This window comes from Anguilla rostrata, chromosome 2 (genome assembly GCF_018555375.3).
Source record: "Anguilla rostrata isolate EN2019 chromosome 2, ASM1855537v3, whole genome shotgun sequence".
In the NCBI taxonomy this organism is placed as follows: domain Eukaryota; kingdom Metazoa; phylum Chordata; class Actinopteri; order Anguilliformes; family Anguillidae; genus Anguilla; species Anguilla rostrata.
The window spans coordinates 936,710-958,400 of NC_057934.1; the positions used below are offsets into that span (position 1 = coordinate 936,710).

A 21,691-nucleotide genomic window follows, 5' to 3' on the forward strand; every position below is an offset into this window, starting at 1 on the left:
AGTTTTTCTGTTCTAACATTTTCCAAATAGGTACAATTTTTGGGTATTACGTCACTGAAGTTGCCCATCCAGTTGTGTCTACCCACGTGCATGCAGTCCAGTCCAGGTTTCATTTTTCCACTCTTAAAATGAAATCATTTACTTGACAGACAATAGACGAGGTCTCTCGAGGCGGCATGGTGGTGCAGTGGGCAGCACTGTCACTGCGCTCAAGTTTGAATCCCGGCTGGGGCTTTTCTGCGTGGTGTTTGCATGTTCTCCCCGTGTCCGCGTGGATTTCCTCCGGGTACTCCGGTTTCCTCACACACTGCCTGTCGCCCGGTGCATGCTGGGATAGGCTCCAGCACCCCTTGCGACCCCGCCCAGGACAAGCGGGTATAGATAATGGGTGGATGAACATGGTCTCTCTTAATTGTGATGTTTCTCCTAACCTTAGTGCTTTTTATTGTGAAGTTTAGGTTCCTTTTAAACTATTTTTGAAGCTTCTTCTGGTGGGGCTGTGTATTTTTTTTCAAGAGAAACAAAATCAATGAAACTGTTAAAGATGGATGAAAATATGATGTTTAGCTCTATGTAGTTGATTTGCTTCTGAAGGATTGACACGCTTCTTCATAATATTCATATTGTAAAATTATTGTTGTTTCTGTTTGTTTCCTTCCCCACAGGTTTAAGGTTTCTAAGGGCCTTAAGACTGATACAGTTCTCAGAAATTTTACAGTTTTTGAATATCTTAAAAACAAGGTAAGTGTGTTCCCGTGTCTCTAGTATGTCTTCACATTCATCTATGTCTTATTTATTTATTTATTTATTTATTTGTATTCTTTGCCATTTTTCTTCCATTTTCTCCTCCAATTTAGTCGTTATACCAATTCCCCGTGTGTATCAGTCCTGGTCGATGCGTATAGAATATGAGCTGTGTTCAGATTTGTTCAGAATAGAATGAGTTCATTCTTTTTTTGCTTTTAATCAACAATAATGCTTGAAAACAGGGACACCATCATAGCCTAGCGCACTGCCACAGCTGCTTGTGCCAAATCAGTTCCTCTGCCTATTTAATAACAGAATCAAGGGGCAGGAAATACAATTATTTTAAATTCAAATTTGGCTTCTTATGCCATGGAGGGCAGTCAAGCTAAAGCTCTTTATCCCCTTTGGACTTATTTTGGCACTTAATCTTGGAACTAATATCCTGATAAAAGAAATATTAAATGCATTCTTATCTTACAGCGTAATAAACCTATAATGGCATAGACTGAGTGACTTATGTGTTTGACAGTGATGTCTTACCTTTTGTGTGCACAGTTTATATTGTAAAATATTTTGTCGTTTTTACATCATCAACAATCTCTGCAAACATTTTTAATTTAATGATTTACATTTTTAACGTTTTTTATTTAACATTTTTTTTGATTGTATACCTTACAATGGAAGCGTCATTATAGAGTTAGAGGTGATCACAAGAGAGATAAGCAGCTTAATATTGTGTAATACACTAATTAATGTACTTACAGACCAGACTACACTGTGCTGATTCTTAAGTGTAAATAGTACAGTCTCCGTTTTCGCTTTCAAACAGCAAATTTCTCGAAGGTCTGGCAGATCCCCATGACAGAGGCTTTCTGCAGTCTAGATTAAATCAAGGATTCTTCTATAAATAAACAGCTAAAGAGTAGATCACACTTGATTTTTATTTTGTGTGTTTTTCTTTGTGAAAAGCTGTGCTCATCATGTGTCCCGGTCCTCTACCCACAGTCCTCTACCCACAGTCCTCGCTGCCTGGAATTAAACCTTCGGCACAGATGTCAGGAAGAGCTTATAGCTCAACAAAATGTTGCAGAATAATCCTTTACTCAATTTAGTCTGATGGCAGTGAGGACAGAGATAGCCTGCAATGAATGAATGAGTGAATGAATGAATGCATGAATGAATGAATGAAATGCTGCAAATGGATCTAGAAATGATGCAGAGGTTTGTTATTAAGGACAGTGTCTTGAATTCATGTGTTGAAGCATAACATCTAAGCCAACATGAAAAAAATGCCAAACAAAGATGCATAACAATGAATATTCATGCATCCCCTTTGCCACCCAATAACTTTAAGCAAAGATGGACTAGAGTTTTTGTTTTAAAAGATACCCCCTTCTCTGCTCTTATACAATATCTTTATGTAGGTGGATACAGTCGTTCATCTTTTTATTTAGAGAGTGAGTGTCCTCTATCCAAGAGAAAATTATAAAAAGAAAATCCTGTGCTTTAGCCACTATTACAAATGCCTAAAAATCCAAGAAATCCCCTTTCGGTTACTAGTGAAGAAATGAAAATATGTCCTTGGGTCTGCGTACAAATCTCCAGTAATCCACCATTTCCGTCCTTTTCCTCACCTCACCTAGTGTCACACTCGTGACCCATTCCTCCGGTGCAGATTTAAAATGAATGATCATGTGAATCTTACAGAGGGATGTGTAATCATTCAGAGCTCGTAATGAAGCTCTGTGCACCCCGTACCTGGGCACTGATCAGCTCGTAGTGAGGCTGTGTGCACCCCGTACCTCGGTACTGATCAGCTCGTAATGAAGCCCTGTGCACCCCGTACCTGGGTACTGATCAGCGCGTAGTGAGGCTGTGTGCACCCCGTACCTGGGCACTGATCAGCTCGTAATGACGCTGTGTGCACCCCCCGTACCTGGGCACTGATCAGCTCGTAGTGAGGCTGTGTGCACCCCCCGTACCTGGGTACTGATCAGCTCGTAGTGAGGCTGTGTGCACCCCGTACCTGGGCACTGATCAGCGCGTAGTGAGGCTGTGTGCACCCCGTACCTGGGCACTGATCAGCTCGTAGTGAGGCTGTGTGCACACCGTACCTGGGCACTGATCAGCGCGTAGTGAGGCTGTGTGCACCCCGTACCTGGGCACTGATCAGCGCGTAGTGAGGCTGTGTGCACCCCGTACCTCGGCACTGATCAGCTCGTGATGAGTGCTGCTCGCGACCTCATTACTGCTGCTCAGTCGGGCTGCTCTGTGTCTGCAGTACTGGTGCTGCTTGTGACCTCATCACTGCTGCACAGTCAGGCTGCTCTGTGTCTGCAGTACTGGTGCTGCTTGTGACCTCATCACTGCTGCACAGTCAGGCTGCTCTGTGTCTGCAGTACTGGTGCTGCTTGTGACCTCATCACTGCTGCACAGTCAGGCTGCTCTGTGTCTGCAGTACTGATGGAGGAACGCGCTCTTCTCCCATCTCTCCTACAGCAACTCCATCAAGCTGGTGAACCTGTGTTCCATCTTCATCAGCACATGGCTTACGGCAGCGGGCTTCATTCATTTGGTAAGTCGACACTGCGGGAGAAGAACAGAAAAAAATAAAAGAAAAAAAAAACGACAACATGCACTTCCAATCTGTGAGAAGCCATTTTGTGACCGCTGTGTTGGAGTTTTTGGTAGGCTCTTATTAAGGCATTGGACTTGGTGACCAGTATGCTGTGGATTTGTGTCTTACACTAGATGCTTCTTCTGCAAGTGTATGTAAATTTTATGTATTGTAAAATTAAAGTTCAGTTTGAAATTATGTGCAGAAGAAGGGCATTTTGCGGAGAAGAAATCTGCCACTAGATGGTAGCATAGCCATTTTGGTAAAGAAACCCTATGTTTTGGTTTTTAGCAAAGGGTATTTCATGCCACAGACCAACCAGGAGTTTTCAGTACACCTCATTGCAGTCTTTCAAAATAAATACATGTTGGTAATATACCAGTGTGAGTTTGTGCCATATGGACTCATCGAATGACCTGGTTAGAATTTTCAATAAACTGATTTTTTCCCTGCCGTGTGACAGTATTGATTACCCTCCAGGTAAATACTGTACCTTTTAAATACTGTCTGTTCCAGGTGGAAAACTCAGGGGACCCTTGGGAAAACTTCCAGAATTCCCAAGCCCTTTCCTACTGGGAGTGTGTGTACTTGCTCATGGTCACCATGTCCACTGTGGGATACGGAGACGTTTATGCAAAAACCACCCTGGGGCGCCTTTTCATGGTCTTCTTCATCCTCGGCGGTTTGGTAAAATGAGTTCGCTACCCCCCCTGTGGCCCTCCTGACCCCCCTACCCCCCTCAAACCCCCCCTCCCCCCGTCTCTCCTCACCTACGTTTCCACACCTGCAGTCACTGTAACTGTAGGCCACACACACTCACACACCTGCTAATATAAAGCACATTTACTCAGAGAGCTCTGAAATTTCTCTGAAATACACACACAAACCCAGGGAAAAGCGTTTATAAAACACTACTTGGTATATTGCTTGCTGTGCATGGCCATGATGTACTTTAAAATTCCCTGGTATCCTTTTACAAATATGTATTTAATAGTTCCAGGTAATTTGACATTTTAATATCCTCTACAGATATCTAAATGCCCTCTACAGATATATAAATGTTAAAAATGATACGTTTTTCACATACGCGTCCGGGGTGCTTTGTTACTGTATTCCCTGTTTAGTAAAAGCACTCTGGCACTTATTATCCATATACTATCCATGTCTCGCCATCTTGCTGATGTTACTGAATCACATGACTTGTCATGCACGGTACATGCCCTATAGGTTCAGCCAATGTTACGCACAGTCCCTGCAGATTTCCTGTTATGATGTCAGGACTGGGGTAGGGATAAGTGGGATTATGTTTGTTACTGTTTTGGGATAAATGCTGTTGCTCTTTCTTTAAAGCAGTGTGCAGTTTCAGGAAACCCCGCCCCCTCAGGAAACCCCGCCCCTTCTGTGTTCCTTTCCCAAATTCCAACAAACACAGCGTCGGGGAGATGTGCCATAGCCCAGTCTGACCGTCACCGTGGCGACCGCCCACCTTCAGGCCTTTGAACTGTCTTTACGCTTTCTTGAGGTTGAAGCTGAACTTGCAGTCCATGAAAAAAAAACAGAAACTATGTTTTAGGGCTATTTAATTAAATCCATCTTAGACATGGTGGGTTCAAACATGTAGGCCTACCAACTGGAAATATGTCCTTATTCATCACCGTTTCCATAACAACAGCACTGTATGTTTTTTTTGTGTGTGGTAAGGCTTCTTGCTAATGTCAGTTAGTTACTTGACATTATTTTTTATTCTGTATTTATTTACTTAGCATCGAGAGCGCAGTTAATTTAGCTGAGCGTGAAAATGTCGTAAATCACCCGTCTTAAGCACATTAAAGTCAGGATTAAATATTGTGCTTGGAAACAATGGGGGACTGCGTATGCCAGGCCTTTGCTGTGTTCTGCGTAATGAAGCTCGCATTTGCTTATTTGTGCAGTGAGGTGAACACTGGAGCAGAGAGAGAGAGAGAGAGAGAGAGAGAGAGAGAGAGAGAGAGAGAGAGAGAGAGAGAGAGAGAGAGAGAAAGAGAGAGAAGTAGAGAAAGAGAGAGAGAGAGAGAGAGAGAGAGAGAGAGAGCTGAGCACAGATTTCAGTGGGTTATTTAATCAAGCTGCAAAATGCATCCGGCTCCTCTTTACAGAGTCTTAATGCCTTCAGCGCTGTGCACGATCAGACTGCGCTGCCCACATCAACCCGACGCGCGCGTTTGTTGGACAAAACATGGCACATAGGGTTTTTTCTCCCCCTCTTCATAACTTTTCTTTTTTCTGTCACAGAATGACAAGAAGTCAGCTGTGGGAAAAGTGTTTATCTGCTTTCTCCCCCCCAAAACGAATATCTGAAAAACTGGGGCCTTTTTTTCTAGGAAAACATTTTTGGATATAATTTGTTGAAAATTCAGTTTCCACTTGTTAACGTTAATGGACACCTTTTATTATTATTTTTTTTGCATTTAAGCTCTATGTAGCATAACACAAAACACATTCACACGGCACCTCTTTAATTCCCCAGTTTTTTTATTTATATATTTAAAATATATTTAAATATATTAACACATAAAAAAAATTTCTTTATCAATCTCATACTTTTTTTTCCTCCAGATCTTACGGGTATATATTCTAAGAATGACAGGCTCCCCTTTGGCTGATCTTTTTTCAGTCTTCTCTTCTGTCTCCTGTCTTCTCCTTAGGCCATGTTTGCCAGCTACGTCCCTGAAATCATAGAGTTAATAGGAAACCGCAAGAAATACGGCGGTTCCTATAGCGCGGTAAACGGACGAAAGTAAGTACTCCGCGGGTGGGGCCGTCTCGGTCGCGGCAGAGCGCAGTCTGCATGCCGTTTCTTCTCTCTCTGTCTTCACGCATGTAGGCCATGTTCGCTCGCTACGTGCCCGAAATCGCCGCGCTCATCCTTAACCGGAAGAAATATGGCGGGGGCTATAACTCCACTCGCGGCAGAAAGTAAGTCAAAAAGAAAACCCCCCCCCAAAAAAAAATAAACGAGGTGTGGTTGTGTGACCCCTCTCCGCAGGGAGGCTAAACTCTGACCTCATAGGAACGTCCTTTTTGTTTGCTGTGATGTCAGAGTTTAATATATAAATATAAGTCACACTGTGACTGGAGACCTTGGCCATGAATAATGTGTACATGTCATGCTGCTGCTACATGTTTTGTGTACGAGCCGTCATTGTGCTTTTTTTTTTTTTTTTTTAATTTAACGCATATATACGACTGCTGCTTTTTTAAATTTCATGTGAAACTTCAGTTCTCACGAATATTTGCTGTTCTCTGTGCTGCTTTGATTTAATGTGCTTATTCATTTGTGTATTGTGTGCTGCAGTCCTTTGCAAAGCTATGACATTCTCGCGTCTATGATAGCCATTGTGACATCATTAGTGTGCGACTACTCCTGACGGCCCAAGATGAACACGTAGATTGGCTGTTCAGTCCTTGCCTGGGTGAATTCTGAAGATTTAATAGCAACTTTAATCATTGACACCATTTTGTTCATAGGTCGCTCTGGATAAGAGTGTCTGCCAAATGCCTGTAATGTAATAGGTAATAATCACAGTAAAATATTCAGTGTTAAATCAACTCTTACAGAGTACGTATGTTCCCTACTGGACTCTGTTGGAGTTGAATGAACATTGGACATTTTATTTGGGATTTTTAAATAATATTGAAGTATTTTATTCTTTCAAACTGGCTTTTTCAGTAAATTTGCCCTGTACACGTGTAATATCAACTCTGATAGTTGTGGTATCTCTCAGTTCTGTCCCTGTTGGAGTCACAGTAACACCGATAGAGCTGGAGATTTGCTGTGCGTTGTGTCTGCTTCAGTTTGCTTGGTGTATGATTTCCTGCACGCTCGTTGTGTCGTAAGCTCCTGCAGCTTTTGCATCTGCATGCGGCTTCGCTGGTGCTCTATCTTCACCCCGATCGCACCCCCCCATCGCTGCTTTCCCTCCGCACATCTGGCCCTGATCTTCAGTCAGCCCCCCCCACACCCTCGACGTCGGGACGCCTCGCAGACCTGGCGACCCTCTTAGCGCACACCTGGCGACTCTCTCTTAGCGAACACCTGGATCGCGCGGCCCGCCTTCCTGCATGTCTCCCTTCTCCGTGTCTCCTCTCTGTCGACGGTGTCTGTCCATCCGGTCCGGTTCATTCTAAACATCTCTGTCACTGCTCTGACCTTCCACCTGCTTTCTCACATGAACCCTGCGTCAGCGCACACATACACACAAACTCACACACACACGCATGCACACACACACACGCACTCACGCACTCACACGCACACACACACTCACACACTCACACACTGCACTGACTGATTAGCATCCAAACTCCTGCAGCTGGTACGGAGTCGCCGCATTAATGGCTCAGCAGACGGGCCCTTTGGTCACGGAGCAGCTTTCATCGTGTGGCGTAAGAAGGGCACGGGGAGTGCGAGCGGCCATTAGCACCCTTTTGTTTGAGGCTGTTTGCCTGTCAGGGAAGCAAGATTGATGAGATGTTATGCTTGGCCCGAGTCGTGCTTCGGGATGTGCGGTTCGGCGTTGAGTGAGCGTGCCGTCCGAGCGGCCGAACGTCACTCCCCCGTCGCATGTGATTGCAATTAGAGGAACGCAAACCTGCGAGTCTGCAAACCAGGCCGACACAGGCCGTATCCACACATAACTTACCCGCAGCTCACGGTCTCTGAGCTAGAAAGGGCTAGTGTACTGCAGTGAGCGATTGAAATGGAAGAATAAAAAGAAGTCTGTCCGGTCAAAAAAATGTCCTGTTGAATCTTTTCTTCAGCTCTGTAGGGAGTATACATACTGTGCACTGCTGAACAGCTCGTGCAGCTACATTACAATCCTAAATATAAATATACACCACACCACAAGCATTCTGAGGTATAAACTGTGTCTTCACTCTAGGTAGAATTATGTATGCATATCATTATTGATATGGAGTATCTGCTTTTGCAGTGTATAATTTCTATTTTTATGTATTTCTACCAAAGTTAAGTTAAATGTGGACAAAAATCAGTCTGAATTGATTTTTGGAGACCACATATAATGTCATTGAGGATGCATGTATAGATTTCAGTATTTGTAGAAATTTAATATTATACATATTCTTAACGATATTTAATTTAAGCTACTGAAATCTATGTATGCATCATGGATAGAGGTGCAGTGAATAATAAATAAGTAATTCAGCTAGTTTTTCTCAATATTGTGACTTGTAAAAGCTTGACTATCAAGTTTCATTGTTATTTCATCCATGTATATTACCCTCATTGACCAGAATGGTCATATGAGGTACAGATCTGGGTCTACTGCTCCTATTGGTGTCATGTTTGGTGATGTCTGCAGGTTGAAGAATCTGGACTATCTCACTAGTAAAGGTCAAAAACATGGTTTGTAAAAACCGTCATTTTTTCTGTGAAAAGGTCTCTGATAACTACAGACACAAACCAGGTTGCTGATATTTCTCAAGAGAATATGAATGTGTTCCTCTATGGAAACAATTTTAAACACAAAAAATTGTGACTCCTTGCCAACTTTTTGCAGTCTGAGTTACTTCATACTGTTCCCGACATACAAGTATTTCTCCTGTTCCGAGTTCACCAAGATAAAATATTACGAACTGAAATCGGACAAGAGAATGATTAATTCATTCCCCGTATGAAAATGAGCGTGTGCATATTGTTAATTTAATTAAAAATGAGGCAGAGGAAAGCAGGCTTTCATCATCTCCCTGAAGCTGTCACACAGCGCCGGCATGTGAAACACACAAGGTGCTATCCGTGGCTAACACATACTCAGGCCGCTCAGAATCCTGGCCCAGCTTTCCACACATCCAGGCCTGGAACCAGGTCATTACGAGCCCCTTAGGGCCCCACCAATCACGGCAGGACAGATACTTTTTATACCTTTGAGGATCTTATTTTCTGGCTCTTTCTTCCTGTATTAGGAAAATGCTTTTACATACATCAGCTACAGCATTTATATCAGCCTGATGCCAGGATTTTACTATTACCAGATATTGCCTTGGCTATTATCAGATACATCAGATATGTACCTTAGCTACAAGTATGGGTTAGGAATTCACCAAACTTCTCACCTCTTTAATGCAATAGTGTACATTTATGAGGGGCAGCTTGCTACAGCCAAATATCATTCAGAATTATGTGAATATAATATGGCACAAAATACACATATACAACTCTATATTAATACACTGATATTAGTCAATTAAAAGAGAACATTAACTATAATATATAGTGATGACATCTTTCATCTTGCAGGCTAATGATTCTACAACTCATAGTATGAAAGTGTATATACTTTCAAAGCCAAGGGAAACAGAAGTACAAAAAGGATAGACTGTGAATCAAATAATAATATCTCCTGTTTTGTGGAGGCTATTAAATGAGAAAATCATGATTTGTACAGAATGTTTTATGATATCCATTCACTGCGCTATTTGGGCTTTCCAACTGTGTTCTGAAAACTAGATGCCTTAAGCTAGGGGTATTTGTGTAATTTTGTTTTATTATTTCTTTTTTTTTTAAGCATTTAATATGGGCATACCCAAGCACATACCCAAAGCACACTGCTACAGGAATTTAGTAGAATATATTAGACAAGATAACTTATTGTGCAATTTAAATTAGACATGTGATTATTTCCTTTGGCAAATTATTTTTTTTAAAGTCACTTTGGATAAGAGCAAGTGCTGAATGAATGTAATAAGTTTTCTCTCAGTTTCTAAATGTATTTAAAAGCGCCCAATTCAGTATATGTAATCTGAGGGTTCTATTATTCCATGACGCCGTTTGGAAAGTTAATTTTGTCCATTGCTAAACCGTGAGGGGATAAAATGAACACTAGCGTTTAATTGGGAATCAAAGTTAAGGGCATGTGTTGATTTAATGTGGGCCTAGAACATACCCAGCCTAATGCTGAGAAATGCATTCATTTCCCTTCAGCCTGATTTGCTGTACTGTTTTAATGGATTCCATGAATAGTTTAGACTACAGCTACGTGTGAGTGTAATTAAGAAAAATAGTAATCGCTAAATTTAAAAAGGGATTCATAAAGCGGATTGCAGAGGCTTTTTCGGATTGATTTTCCTTAGCCGGACAAAGAAGCACAGAGGGCTTTGTAGGGTTCAGAAGGGGGTGTTGATGTGGTCGTACATGGAGTTGGCTCTGACTTTAACAGAATGAATCATTGAAAAATGTATCATTCCTGTAAGGTTAACTTTGACAATGGCACAAATCCAGAAGTTTGAACCACACATTTTATGATTGTTTTGATTGCGCATGGTTTTTTAATGTTGGTGCTTACTTACATGATGTACTTAGGTCATAGGCAGACATAAATAAATGCAAATAAATTGCTACAATAATGACTATTGACTGGAGTGGCTAAATAATTTATTAATCTTAAAGAGAAAATTATTTTCTTATGTTGAAATTGAATGAATAGTTTTGGTTTTGCAAATGCTGAACTATCCATAAACATTTCAAGCTGGGCCGGAGAATGGCTCTCCAGGGCTAAAAGTAGAGACCCTCTGCGTGCTTAAGACTAGTCTTGACACAGTGCGGGCACATATGAGAAATGATGATGAACCTAGATGTGCTGAAGGGCCTGTAGTCTATTTCTAAGATGATGCCACTGACTGTATTCTCACTTTGCAAGATTTTCGATTCCTTGTGTTTTTGCTGGTTACTTTTGTGTTATCGTATCACTGTGTCGTTGGGATACAGTGTGTAAATTGTTTTGTGTGTTATTGTTATTGTGTGATGGTGCTGTTATAAAATAATGTGTCAGATGTATTTTGACAAGTACCCTACCGTCTAGTTATGTAAGGAAATGTGTAAAGGACACACACAAAAGAAAGAAAGAAAGCCTCCATGCGTACAAAGAAAAAGAGACAAATAAAATAAATTAACCGCAGAAAAACAAAAAACAAAAAGTTTGTGGTGAAGAAATTTGAGCAGTAGCGCAGTCGCGCTTCAGCTGTGAACGTGGACGCGATGTCTTTGAGCTACGCTGCGGGACCGAGCGAGCGTGCAGCCGCGGCACGTCCAATCCTGGGACGGATCGCCTCTTGTCACACCCGGTTGTAATTGTTTTCTCTCTAAAGACACCCTGTTAAATTTGAAATAATACACGCGGCTCTTCGGGGTGAAACGTACTCTCCTTCGGTAGCCGCGGATGCGTCAGCCGTGCGCACTCACGCCGTCTCCTCTTCTTCAGAAGCCGAATGTTCCGCAGTCTCCGGGTCATCAAAGGAAGATTCTGTGAGAGGCTCTGCAGCCGATAGCGCCTGACGGCAGCCCGCAGACGCTCAGCGTTTACCCTCTCAGCAGAAAACCGACCGCTTCTGCCGCTTGGCTCCTTTCCTAATGATCTGTTCGCTATTCAGAGCCAAAATAGCCCCCATTATGTTTTGACACACACCTGAGAAATAACAAACTTACTCTCACTGCCGTGGCTGCCAAACAATACGGAATGGGTATTTTCCTAAGAGAGAGAGAGAGAGAGAGAGAGAGAGCGAGGCTTCTGGGAGCGAGCTGATGTTTCAACAGAAACGTGATTGATTTCTTCTCGGGAACATAGTCATCAAAATCAGCCGCAGTAGTTCATCAGTAATCCAGCATGGAGATGTTTAATATTCTGCACGCCCAGACGGCTGGATGTCAGGCTGGTAATTGCCTGTTGGCGTCGTGCTTTGGCTCCCATGCAAAGCACAGTGCTGTTGTTTTGCAGATTGTCTTACGGGTTTTCTGGAGCCATTTGAACACTCGCCTCAAAGTCCAGTTCAGTTCCCCTCAGTGGAGCTCTAGCGTTGCCCCCCCCCCCCTTTCTTTAAACTTTGGCCTGCAGAAACACACTTGAGGCAGTACTGTAGAACGTTTTTGTTTCTGTATGATTATCTTACTGGACCACAGGCAAAATTCTTAAAGTAGTCTTTAGAATTTTAGAATATACTGTAGTTCCATAAACCATTGTGAAAACTAAGCAATGAAAGGTAATGAAGATTGGAACTTCTTCTTACATGTTAAAGTATAAACTGTAGAATGAGGGGGAAAGAAAAGCCTCCCTGAAAAGGCCAATTAAATAAAATGGCCGCTGCCTTCTCTCTGGTTAATTACCTTAAAGTGTATGCTGTGTGTAATGTTGCTTTAGCAGAATGTTTTACAGTTCTTTAAATTATTGGGATAGATTTTTTTTTTGAGCAGAGGCACTCTTGCATTTTATGCGATTGTCTTCTTCGTTAGGGAGGACGACTCTTGATAGCATTACCACAATTTTAGAGAGCATTTAGAAAAATGCACAAATGACGTTAAAACACAAGACTTTCCGTTTTCAGTCCTAATAATTGCAGATAACAAATGACTGTGGAAACATTGGGCTGATGTTGTAAAAATGTTTTTTTTATATATTTTTTATATGGGAGCATTAATGGCACACAGAATGGAATGGCTGGAATTGTATTCTACGACCTGACCCCTGACCCCTGACCCCTGACCTGCGGCATTGCTTTTTACATGAACATCAAAATCACCTCCCCCATTGCGGTATGCTTTTTTGACTAAACGGTAGACTGAACCTGAAGAGGCCCATTTGGTGATAACACACCATGAGACAGGGAATAGCCTGTTGACCAGTACTCTTCCTCCCTAGGTGGTATTATGGAACCCTGGGACACAGTTGGCTCTGTCACACAGTCATGATTGGATTGTCAGGCCACCATCGCCAGGTCATATATCTAGCCATGTGTACCACACCAGAGGCCCTTCTGTTGTTCATTCCTGAAGCCTTTGAAATGAGCAGAGGTCACAACCTGCACTGTACGCTGGTATAAAACCTGTTTATTCAGGGCTGCAGTTGTTAACCACTTGAATAGGCTTTGACGGCAAACACGACAGGCCTTTCTGTTTGGACTGGCCCAAGACCAGGTGCCCGAGGAGAACTCTCTCTGTGTTCCACTGCGAGTCCCAGCTCTGAGCTTCACCTCTGTTAGTAAATCAAACCGAGGCCGTGATCAGAGGACAAATGTGGGGTCACAAACTCTGTCCAGAAATACACCGTTCTGAATCATCTGAATATTGAAAGAAAAAAAGAAAAGTCTAAAAAGTGACTTCTGAGAAATCCTGGGACATTATGAGTGGGGGGTTGGGGGTTGAGGGGGTTGGGGGTGTTGGAGGCTGTAGGAGGCTGTAGGCCTTTGCCAACACCATGTGCAAACGATCTGAGAGCGGATTGAAGTGTGTACTATGCGGGCGAATGTAATTCAGACAGCTCTGATTTGAGTGCTGAGACAATGCCAGTAATGTCTTTCACTGTTAACCACGGCTGACATTTCCTATTTGCAATTTCACATTAGAGCTGTGCGCTGAGAAAAATACGTGCTTTCAACAGAGCGCTGGAAAAGAACTGTCACGCAAAACCAAGACACGGTTTGCATTCAAAAGCCATTTGTTGACATATATATTTCTGACTTTGCAGTGAGACAGGGTTTTATTACTTTCTCTGCTAAGAAGGCTGCTATTGTTTTGTGTATGTCAATCACAACGTATTTAATTTATCTTATAGGCACATTGTGGTCTGTGGTCATATAACACTCGAAAGTGTATCCAACTTCCTGAAAGACTTCCTACACAAGGACAGGGATGATGTCAATGTAGAAATTGTTTTTCTCCATAAGTAAGTAATTATTTTTTTATCCCAAGATTTAACTGTCAATAACCACATTGTTTTTTAAGAGATAAAGAAAATTGAACAATGCAACTGTAACAATAGAGAGCAGCTTTGAAACCTATATTTGCTATTGTGAATTCCTATGATACATTTGATGAATGATTAAATGTATAGTTCATGTTGAAAAACTTTTGAAAAGTGAAATTACATGTCGTAAAAATTCAGTTTTACATAAAGGAAAGCTCATTTCTTCACCTGAGCAAAACTGGTTCCCAAAAAAATAAATCCTTATCCTCTATTTTTCTCTCCCTCTTTGGCAGTATTTCCCCTAATCTTGAGCTGGAAGCCTTATTCAAGCGCCACTTCACTCAGGTGGAGTTTTACCAGGGGTCTGTCCTGAATCCTCACGACCTGGCCAGAGTGAAGGTAACGATCACCGCCTCCGTCACACACGTCCGTCACCGTGCTCGTCTGGTGCGATCGCGCTCGTCACAGGAGCGCTCCGGAGAGAGAGCGGGGTAAAGCACGGGCCTCCGTGCCCTCAGGCCCCGAGAGAGACACGGTCCCTAGCGCTGTGTGAGCGCGGGAGGAGGGAGGAGGAAGAGGACGGCTGCTCTTCTTCGGCCGACAGGTTGTGTCCGTGTCGTTGACCCTCTCTCTCCTTGTCTCTCTCTCTCTCCCTCTCCCTCCGTTCTCCGCCCTCAGATAGAGTCGGCCGACGCCTGCCTGATCCTGGCCAATAAGTACTGTGCAGACCCCGATGCCGAGGACGCGTCCAACATCATGAGGTACGGCGTCTCCACGCACCTTCTCTCAGCTCGGTCCGTATGAAACGCCGCAGCGCGTTACTGTGCTAGACCCCATATACAATACGCGCTATACGCCATACTATACGCGCTATACACCATACTATACGCGCTATACACCATATACTATACGCCATATACTATACGCGCTATACGCCATATACTATACGCGCTATACGCCATATACTATACGCGCTATACACCGTGCTGTCAACGTCACTGCGCTGTAGATGTACTGAAGGTGAAACCGGCTCCTGTCCTTATTATAGTTTCTATAACGATGAATAAAAGAGTGAAGGAGTGTGGTTGGGCTCCCTTTAGGCCTGAAGGAGGAAATGATGCGTGGCTTTCACAGGAAACCAATACGAACAGAGTGAGCCAAGGAAACAGCCAATCAGATGTACACACTGAACACTAAATATAATTGCGACAACTGATGTGCTTTTCCCCAGAATGGCAGCATTTGCCCTTTGACCCTTCGGTTAAGTTGCATGGGAGCTGAACTGCACAGCTGCAGGGAAACCTATCCGTGTGGATTTGCCGACGTCAGCTAAAAGCACATGAATAGCAAGTAATAGGCCAAATGTTCCACAGTAATGCTGTCAGTGGATAATATATCAACTGCTGGAGTGCAGGCCCACGGTGGATGTTTGGAGAGCTGATTCTTGTCATCTCCTTCAGATGGGAAAATGAAGTGTGAATGAGGTTTGCCAGGGCTAGGCTACGTGGCCCGCTAAGCGTTTCCAATCACAGATGTTTAACTTGGAAGTCAGCGAGAAAAACAAAAAAGGAAAGAAAAAAAACCTCCCCAACCCCCCTAGCCCTGAAGGAAGGAATTAGTTTCAGTTTCCTTCAAGACACATGAGAAGTGAAGAAATGCGTTTCAAAAGTTTGTTAAGATGTAATTGAAACAACGCTGTATTGTGAATTTCCAGGGCAACACACCAGTCGGCATTTGGAAAAGTTTATAGTATTTTCTCAGAGTAACGCACTGTTGATTCTTATCAGGGCTGGGGGGTGATTCAGCACTGCTGTGGGCTGCTGTTTATATGGCCTGCTTCACAGTCTCATTTTATAACACCGCGCTCTGGTTTTATAGAGTAATCTCCATCAAGAATTACCATCCAAAGATACGAATCATCACGCAGATGCTGCAGTATCATAACAAGGTAAGAACAAGGGCCATACTCCATAACCACTTTCATTATGATGATCTCACTGCATTAAATCATTTTTTAATGTTCTTTCTGGTCATTATCTTTATTCAAGGCAACAAAATAAACATGACCCAACACTTACTTTAAGAGTCTATATATACAAGCAAAATACATTTCTGTTTTGTACGAATTCCTTTTTTTATTTGTGTATGAACAGATACAAACCTCAGATTGCCAAGCAGCAAGCATTGAGTGTTTTTGATTATGTATTATTGTGTGATGATACTTTCTACTGTAAATATCTAATGCGTGACATTAATTCATAAAGCCAAACTCAAATGTACCACTGGTACTTTTACAGAACACACACATTGGGTGTTTAACGATTAACAAAAAAAAAAAACTACTAATCAGCTAATCAGTTGTTTTATTTATGAGTGCTTTTCAGCAGTATAGATGATGGACCTTGACCAGTGAAGTCTGACCCATGATGTTGAGGTGTACATCTCATAATCCCCACTTCTCATTCTTTAGGCCCATCTGCTGAACATTCCGAGCTGGAACTGGAAGGAGGGGGACGATGCCATCTGCCTGGCCGAGCTGAAGCTGGGCTTCATTGCCCAGAGCTGCCTGGCCCAGGGCCTCTCCACCATGCTGGCCAACCTCTTCTCCATGAGGTCCTACATCAAGGTGAGTTCATCCTCAGTGCACAACCTCTTCTCCATGAGGTCCTACATCAAGGTGAGGTCATTCTCAGTGCACAACCTCTTCTCCATGAGGTCCTACATCAAGGGGAGGTCACCCTTCATTAAGACCGTTCCGCTGCTGGCCGCCCATTCGCTGGGCCTGCTGGTTTGGTTTAAACCGCACCGAACCGGGGAAAGACAGCCGTGCCGTTGTGTGGTTCTTCCTTTAGCTGGGTTCCAGCGTGCATATCTCCAGCCAAATTCTTTAACTTGGAGTCACTCGAACCTCGAACAGCGTTTGACATGAGACCCCCTGTTAAATCAGGACCTGGTGTTCTGTCATCATCCCCACCGCACGCATCTCCGTAGGCAGTTTTTTTTTGCGGTATTATGATGCAATTTAGCGTATGGCTCAGCACCGCCAAAGAAGAGAGAAATTAGTGGTCTTGGTCTTCGACGTTTGCCACCCGAGAGCACTCTAATGTAGCGGTGAAATCTGAACCATGTGTCCATTTCTACGGTCACAAACCAGCGTCTCAGCCCGCTTGAATTTTTAACTTATGGCACATATTTACTCGGTCATGTTCTGAAGTAAAAGCAGTTGGGGAAAATTCACTTCAATTTAAATAACAAGAGCATACACATTTAGGGAACACACACAACATTTGTTGCGAATGCAAAACATTTCCCGAACGGTCAGCATTCATTGCGAATCAAAAGAAAACTGCCGTGTTTATTAAAACATCTTTAAATTTGACAGGAGGCATTGCCTTTATAGACATCGAGCCATTTATATTAATAAGTCACATGTCATATTCTGTTATTGTTTATCCACTTGTGTGTATGTGTCATAGTTGATCAGGAAACGTTTAAAACAGCACCCAGACCTCCTGGTCTCGGTAGTGTTCCCATGACTGAGAGACACAGTACTGAGACGATGAAGACGATGATGGTTAAGCGTACAGGACCGGCCTCGGGCTGAGGAAGGGGGAATAGATTCTACACATATGTACTGTATCAGCAAGCTTTTCAGAAACCCAATCGACAGAAAAAGCACTGCTTCCAGGCATAGCCATCCTGGAGAAAACAGTATTTTAGGCAGTAGAGCATTTGTGTGGGAATTTGCTCATTTCTGTTTTATTTTAGCTCTGGAACACGTGTATTGTCCGCAGTAGTTATCCTTTTTATTTAGAGCTATTTCCTATGATGCATGAAACCTGGGCCCATTGCACTCAAGGAGAGAAGTGTTCATATTGCCAGCTTCTGGAAACACAACATCGCTTTACAGGCTGCTTTTGAGTTACTTGAAGTGTGTTTTACTGACCGTGAACCCCCAGACACCCGGATACCAATCAGTGCAAAGCCGGCTAGTTATCAGAACTATAAAATATTCTTCAATGCACGTGAAACTGTCCTGGCCAATCAAAAACATGCGCTAGATCTGAAATTTTATCAACATCTCCAGAAAATGAGCAATACTTTTTAAGAATGTGAGAGCTTCCTAATTTTATCGAATTTTGTAGTTCTTTGGTCAGAATTTTGAATTTCTTTGCCCCGTTGAATATAAGACACATTGTGAAGCAAAGCAACTGGAATTCATTACATGCTTGACTGACATTTTACTTGCAGTGCAATGGTTTATTTAGACTGCATGTACAATGGTTAATTTAGAACAAACAAAAAAACAAAAACGTGACATTTCAAGAATCCAGTCATTGTATTTTTCAGTACGAATAATACACACATGGAAACTTTCACATAACTTCTGGCGAGACATTAAACAGATGCATGATGCCAATATGAATTATAGCATGCAGCTTTGATGAAAATATTCTAGAGGGAGCCATTTGGTAGGGTTACATTTGATAAATTACACAGTAATTAAAAAGTCCTGTAATCATCTTGTCTTTTCCCATTTATTTTTGTGCACCATCTTCAGAACTTTAAACAGTTCCTAGAACAGGGAATCCCCTTGTGCATATCGCTATAACAGTCTTGGGGAATTTTATAAATAAAGAAATGAGATTTCACGCTCTGTAATACACTGGCTGTCTGACATGAATGGGCTATTTATCCTGGGTATTCGGAATAGAGGTCGCATTTAAACGTAGGGTTGGAGAAGTCGTTGAAAATTGGGTCAGCGGGATATCTTTAACACATAACGGCATGCCGTACATTAAGGACACATGCAGTAGCCTAGATGTGTGATCTTGAGTCGCCGTAGAGTGAGGCCATGTGACAGCTTTTCACGGATGATCTGAGCGGGCTCACGGGAAGTCGACCAGAAGGCCACTCGGGGGTGTTAATGAGATGAACTTGAAACGGGCAAGCGGTTGTTAGATCTCAATAGCCTTCCCAACGAACCGACGTTGCAGTCGGCGGATGATAACGGAAATGTGCGTTGATGGAGTTGGCAGCGGTGTCAGCGGCGGCTTTTGTGCGGCGCGATAATTGCCTCACATTCTTGTTAACCTCTCTGCTGCGCTTTTACTCAACATTTCCTACGCGGCATAAAGTCTTAATTCCTCCGCTCACAGTCCTGAGAATAAATGAATCGAGAGAGTGTATGAATGCGGGTGTGTCGTGTATACATAGCATTATGTGCAGCCGTCTTTGTTTTTGAGGCGCCGAGCAAGTACGATCACGAGAAAGATTGGCTACTACATAAAAAGTAGCTTTCCATCCATGGTTTTTTTTATTTCTCAGTAAGTGAATCAGAGCGTGTTACCGTTCGGATTGTCTCAAATTCGAAATAAATGAGCGCAATAAAACGTAACAGGATTAAATAAAAGTGTATGCTGTGGTAGTCATCAGTCCAGAGGAACTGGAAGAAATAATTGTTTAGAGAGACAGGCTAAGGAGAACGCGACTCAAGTGCAGAATACAGATCTGCACTGACAGGAAGTACACATTTGTACGGCATAATTTGCCCGAAATAAGTAAATGCCATTTCCTTAGCAATAAATGACAAGCCTCCTCCATCTATTAGAGCACTCTCAAGATGCTTCAGAAAGGGAAAAAAACTGCTTGCTCGTGTTCAATTGCTTTATTTCAAGACGAAACAGCAACCTTTTGAAGAGTTCAAGTCTCTATAATAGGGTGTTTCTGAAACGCGTTAGAGCAGGGCTGTCAGTGTGAGCACGAGCACTGGCAATGCTATAGAGCTTAATGGGATTTCGCCTTATCAAAGAATTTCATTCCCCCCACGGTGAGTATTCAAATGCCGGCAATGTGAACTGGCATCACCCCATATGCAATTAAACATGTCGCGCGCCTGCCGTATCCAGGGTGTCTACATTCTCCAAGTACTCCAAGTACTCAAATAAGCGTCCTGCGTCTCTCAGCACTAAGGCATTTGTACATATTTGCATTGAAGTGAAATCTTGTTACCTGGTAATTCGTAGTGCTTTAGGTATTTTAACAGCCAGATTATTTATTTATTTTGTTTTATTTTTTGTATGTGAGGTGAAGTGCATTGGATGAACATTTGATTATATTTGACACTGTCACGTGAAATTGAGAAATTAACCTGTTCACCCTTGCATAGGTAAGGCTTTGTGGCAATACCTTAGGCAGGGTTTGACACTTTCAGAAATATTTTAACGACATCCTGACACACATATAAGTTGACAAAATTTAAGATAGCGTTGACCTTTTACATGTTTACTGGCACCACTGAGTGTAATTTCATTATTTTGATTATCAGTGTTTTGCCCTGAATCTATGAACAGACACTGACATATAGAAATCAGAATATTTCAGCACGTGGAAGACTCAGTTTTGTAGGTATTAATTAGTGGCCGAGGTGATGTCACCTTTGTTGTTTTAGCATTTAAAAATATAACGTTTTTCAGATTGAAGAGGACACGTGGCAGAAGTACTACCTGGAAGGAGTATCCAATGAAATGTACACAGAATACCTGTCCAGTGCTTTTGTGGGTCTTTCATTTCCTATGGTTTGTGAGTAAGTACACCTGTTTTACACCTATTACTCTGTTTAATCTCGCTCTCTCTAAAGCACGCACGCACACACACACACACACACACACGCAAACTCAGAAAACACACTGACTTACACAATATAGGCCTACATATGGGCATGCACACACACATTTACAAGCACTGTTCACACACACACACACACACACACTCATTCACACACAGACACGGCTAAAAGTAAACATAGTATAGTGAGGAGGTTAAGCTATGATTAAGCTATGAAGCGATCACACTATGATCTGGGCTCAATCATTTGCCCTTAACTTTGAAATAAGTGTGGAGTCTTTGGTTACAGGACGTCACCCTGGTTAGATAAACACATGGTTCCACATTTTAACATGTGCCATTGTCTCTTCCCCAGACTGTGCTATGTGAAGCTCAAGCTCTTGCTGATTGCCATCGAGTACAAGTCAGATCAGAGAGAGAGCAGGTGAGGGTTTCTGTGTGTTCCCACATGAGCTGCGGAAATGGACACACATTCATTTCCACGGTAATTTTAGTGTCAGCCTTTATTTATTTTACAGATTTCCTGAACATTATTTCTTATAAACACAACACCATTTAATTGTTAATGATATGCGTGCCGCTTCTTGTAAACCGTGCAAGCTGCAGTTTGGTGCTGTGAGCCTTATCTGTGTTGTTGGTTTTGAGATGCAGTACATATTCCTGTAGGGCAGCTCTAGCTGGCATCTGCAGTGTTTATTCTGTGATGGTGGCAGCTCTTCTTTTAGATATAGTCTTTCCACACGCTTGGCGACAGCACGCTCGACTGTGTGGTCATGTGATAACCGTGTGCCCTGTCTGATTCCCCACAATGTGAGGTTTTGAAGCAACATTGGCAAACTCTAAAAACGATATAATGTTCTGCTCCTATTTTATAGAGCACTCTGTTTTAATTGGTTAATGGGAAGCCATGGAAATCTCAGTTTTGGGGGATCAGCATGTGTTGATTTGCAGTGTGGTCCCAGTTTTT

The 21,691-nt window shown here is 42.6% G+C and overlaps 1 protein-coding gene across 14 annotated transcripts in view; it reads left to right on the forward strand.

Moving 5' to 3' along the window:
- LOC135243072 (calcium-activated potassium channel subunit alpha-1a) overlaps nucleotides 1-21,691 on the forward strand; it is a 166,514-nt gene that overhangs the window by 99,986 nt on the left and 44,837 nt on the right. For 12 of the 14 annotated variants that reach the window (XM_064314577.1, XM_064314594.1, XM_064314689.1 and 9 more), the window contains exons 6-16: nucleotides 666-741; nucleotides 3,247-3,322; nucleotides 3,881-4,051; nucleotides 6,049-6,140; nucleotides 13,966-14,076; nucleotides 14,391-14,496; nucleotides 14,776-14,858; nucleotides 15,976-16,045; nucleotides 16,568-16,723; nucleotides 20,574-20,683; nucleotides 21,080-21,148. In XM_064314577.1, coding sequence (XP_064170647.1) covers nucleotides 666-741; nucleotides 3,247-3,322; nucleotides 3,881-4,051; nucleotides 6,049-6,140; nucleotides 13,966-14,076; nucleotides 14,391-14,496; nucleotides 14,776-14,858; nucleotides 15,976-16,045; nucleotides 16,568-16,723; nucleotides 20,574-20,683; nucleotides 21,080-21,148 — 1,120 coding nt within the window. Of the gene's footprint in view, nucleotides 1-665; nucleotides 742-3,246; nucleotides 3,323-3,880; nucleotides 4,052-6,048; nucleotides 6,141-6,227; nucleotides 6,320-13,965; nucleotides 14,077-14,390; nucleotides 14,497-14,775; nucleotides 14,859-15,975; nucleotides 16,046-16,567; nucleotides 16,724-20,573; nucleotides 20,684-21,079; nucleotides 21,149-21,691 lie in introns of all 14 variants that reach the window. The other 2 variants (XM_064314645.1, XM_064314680.1) reach the window with 1 other exon arrangement.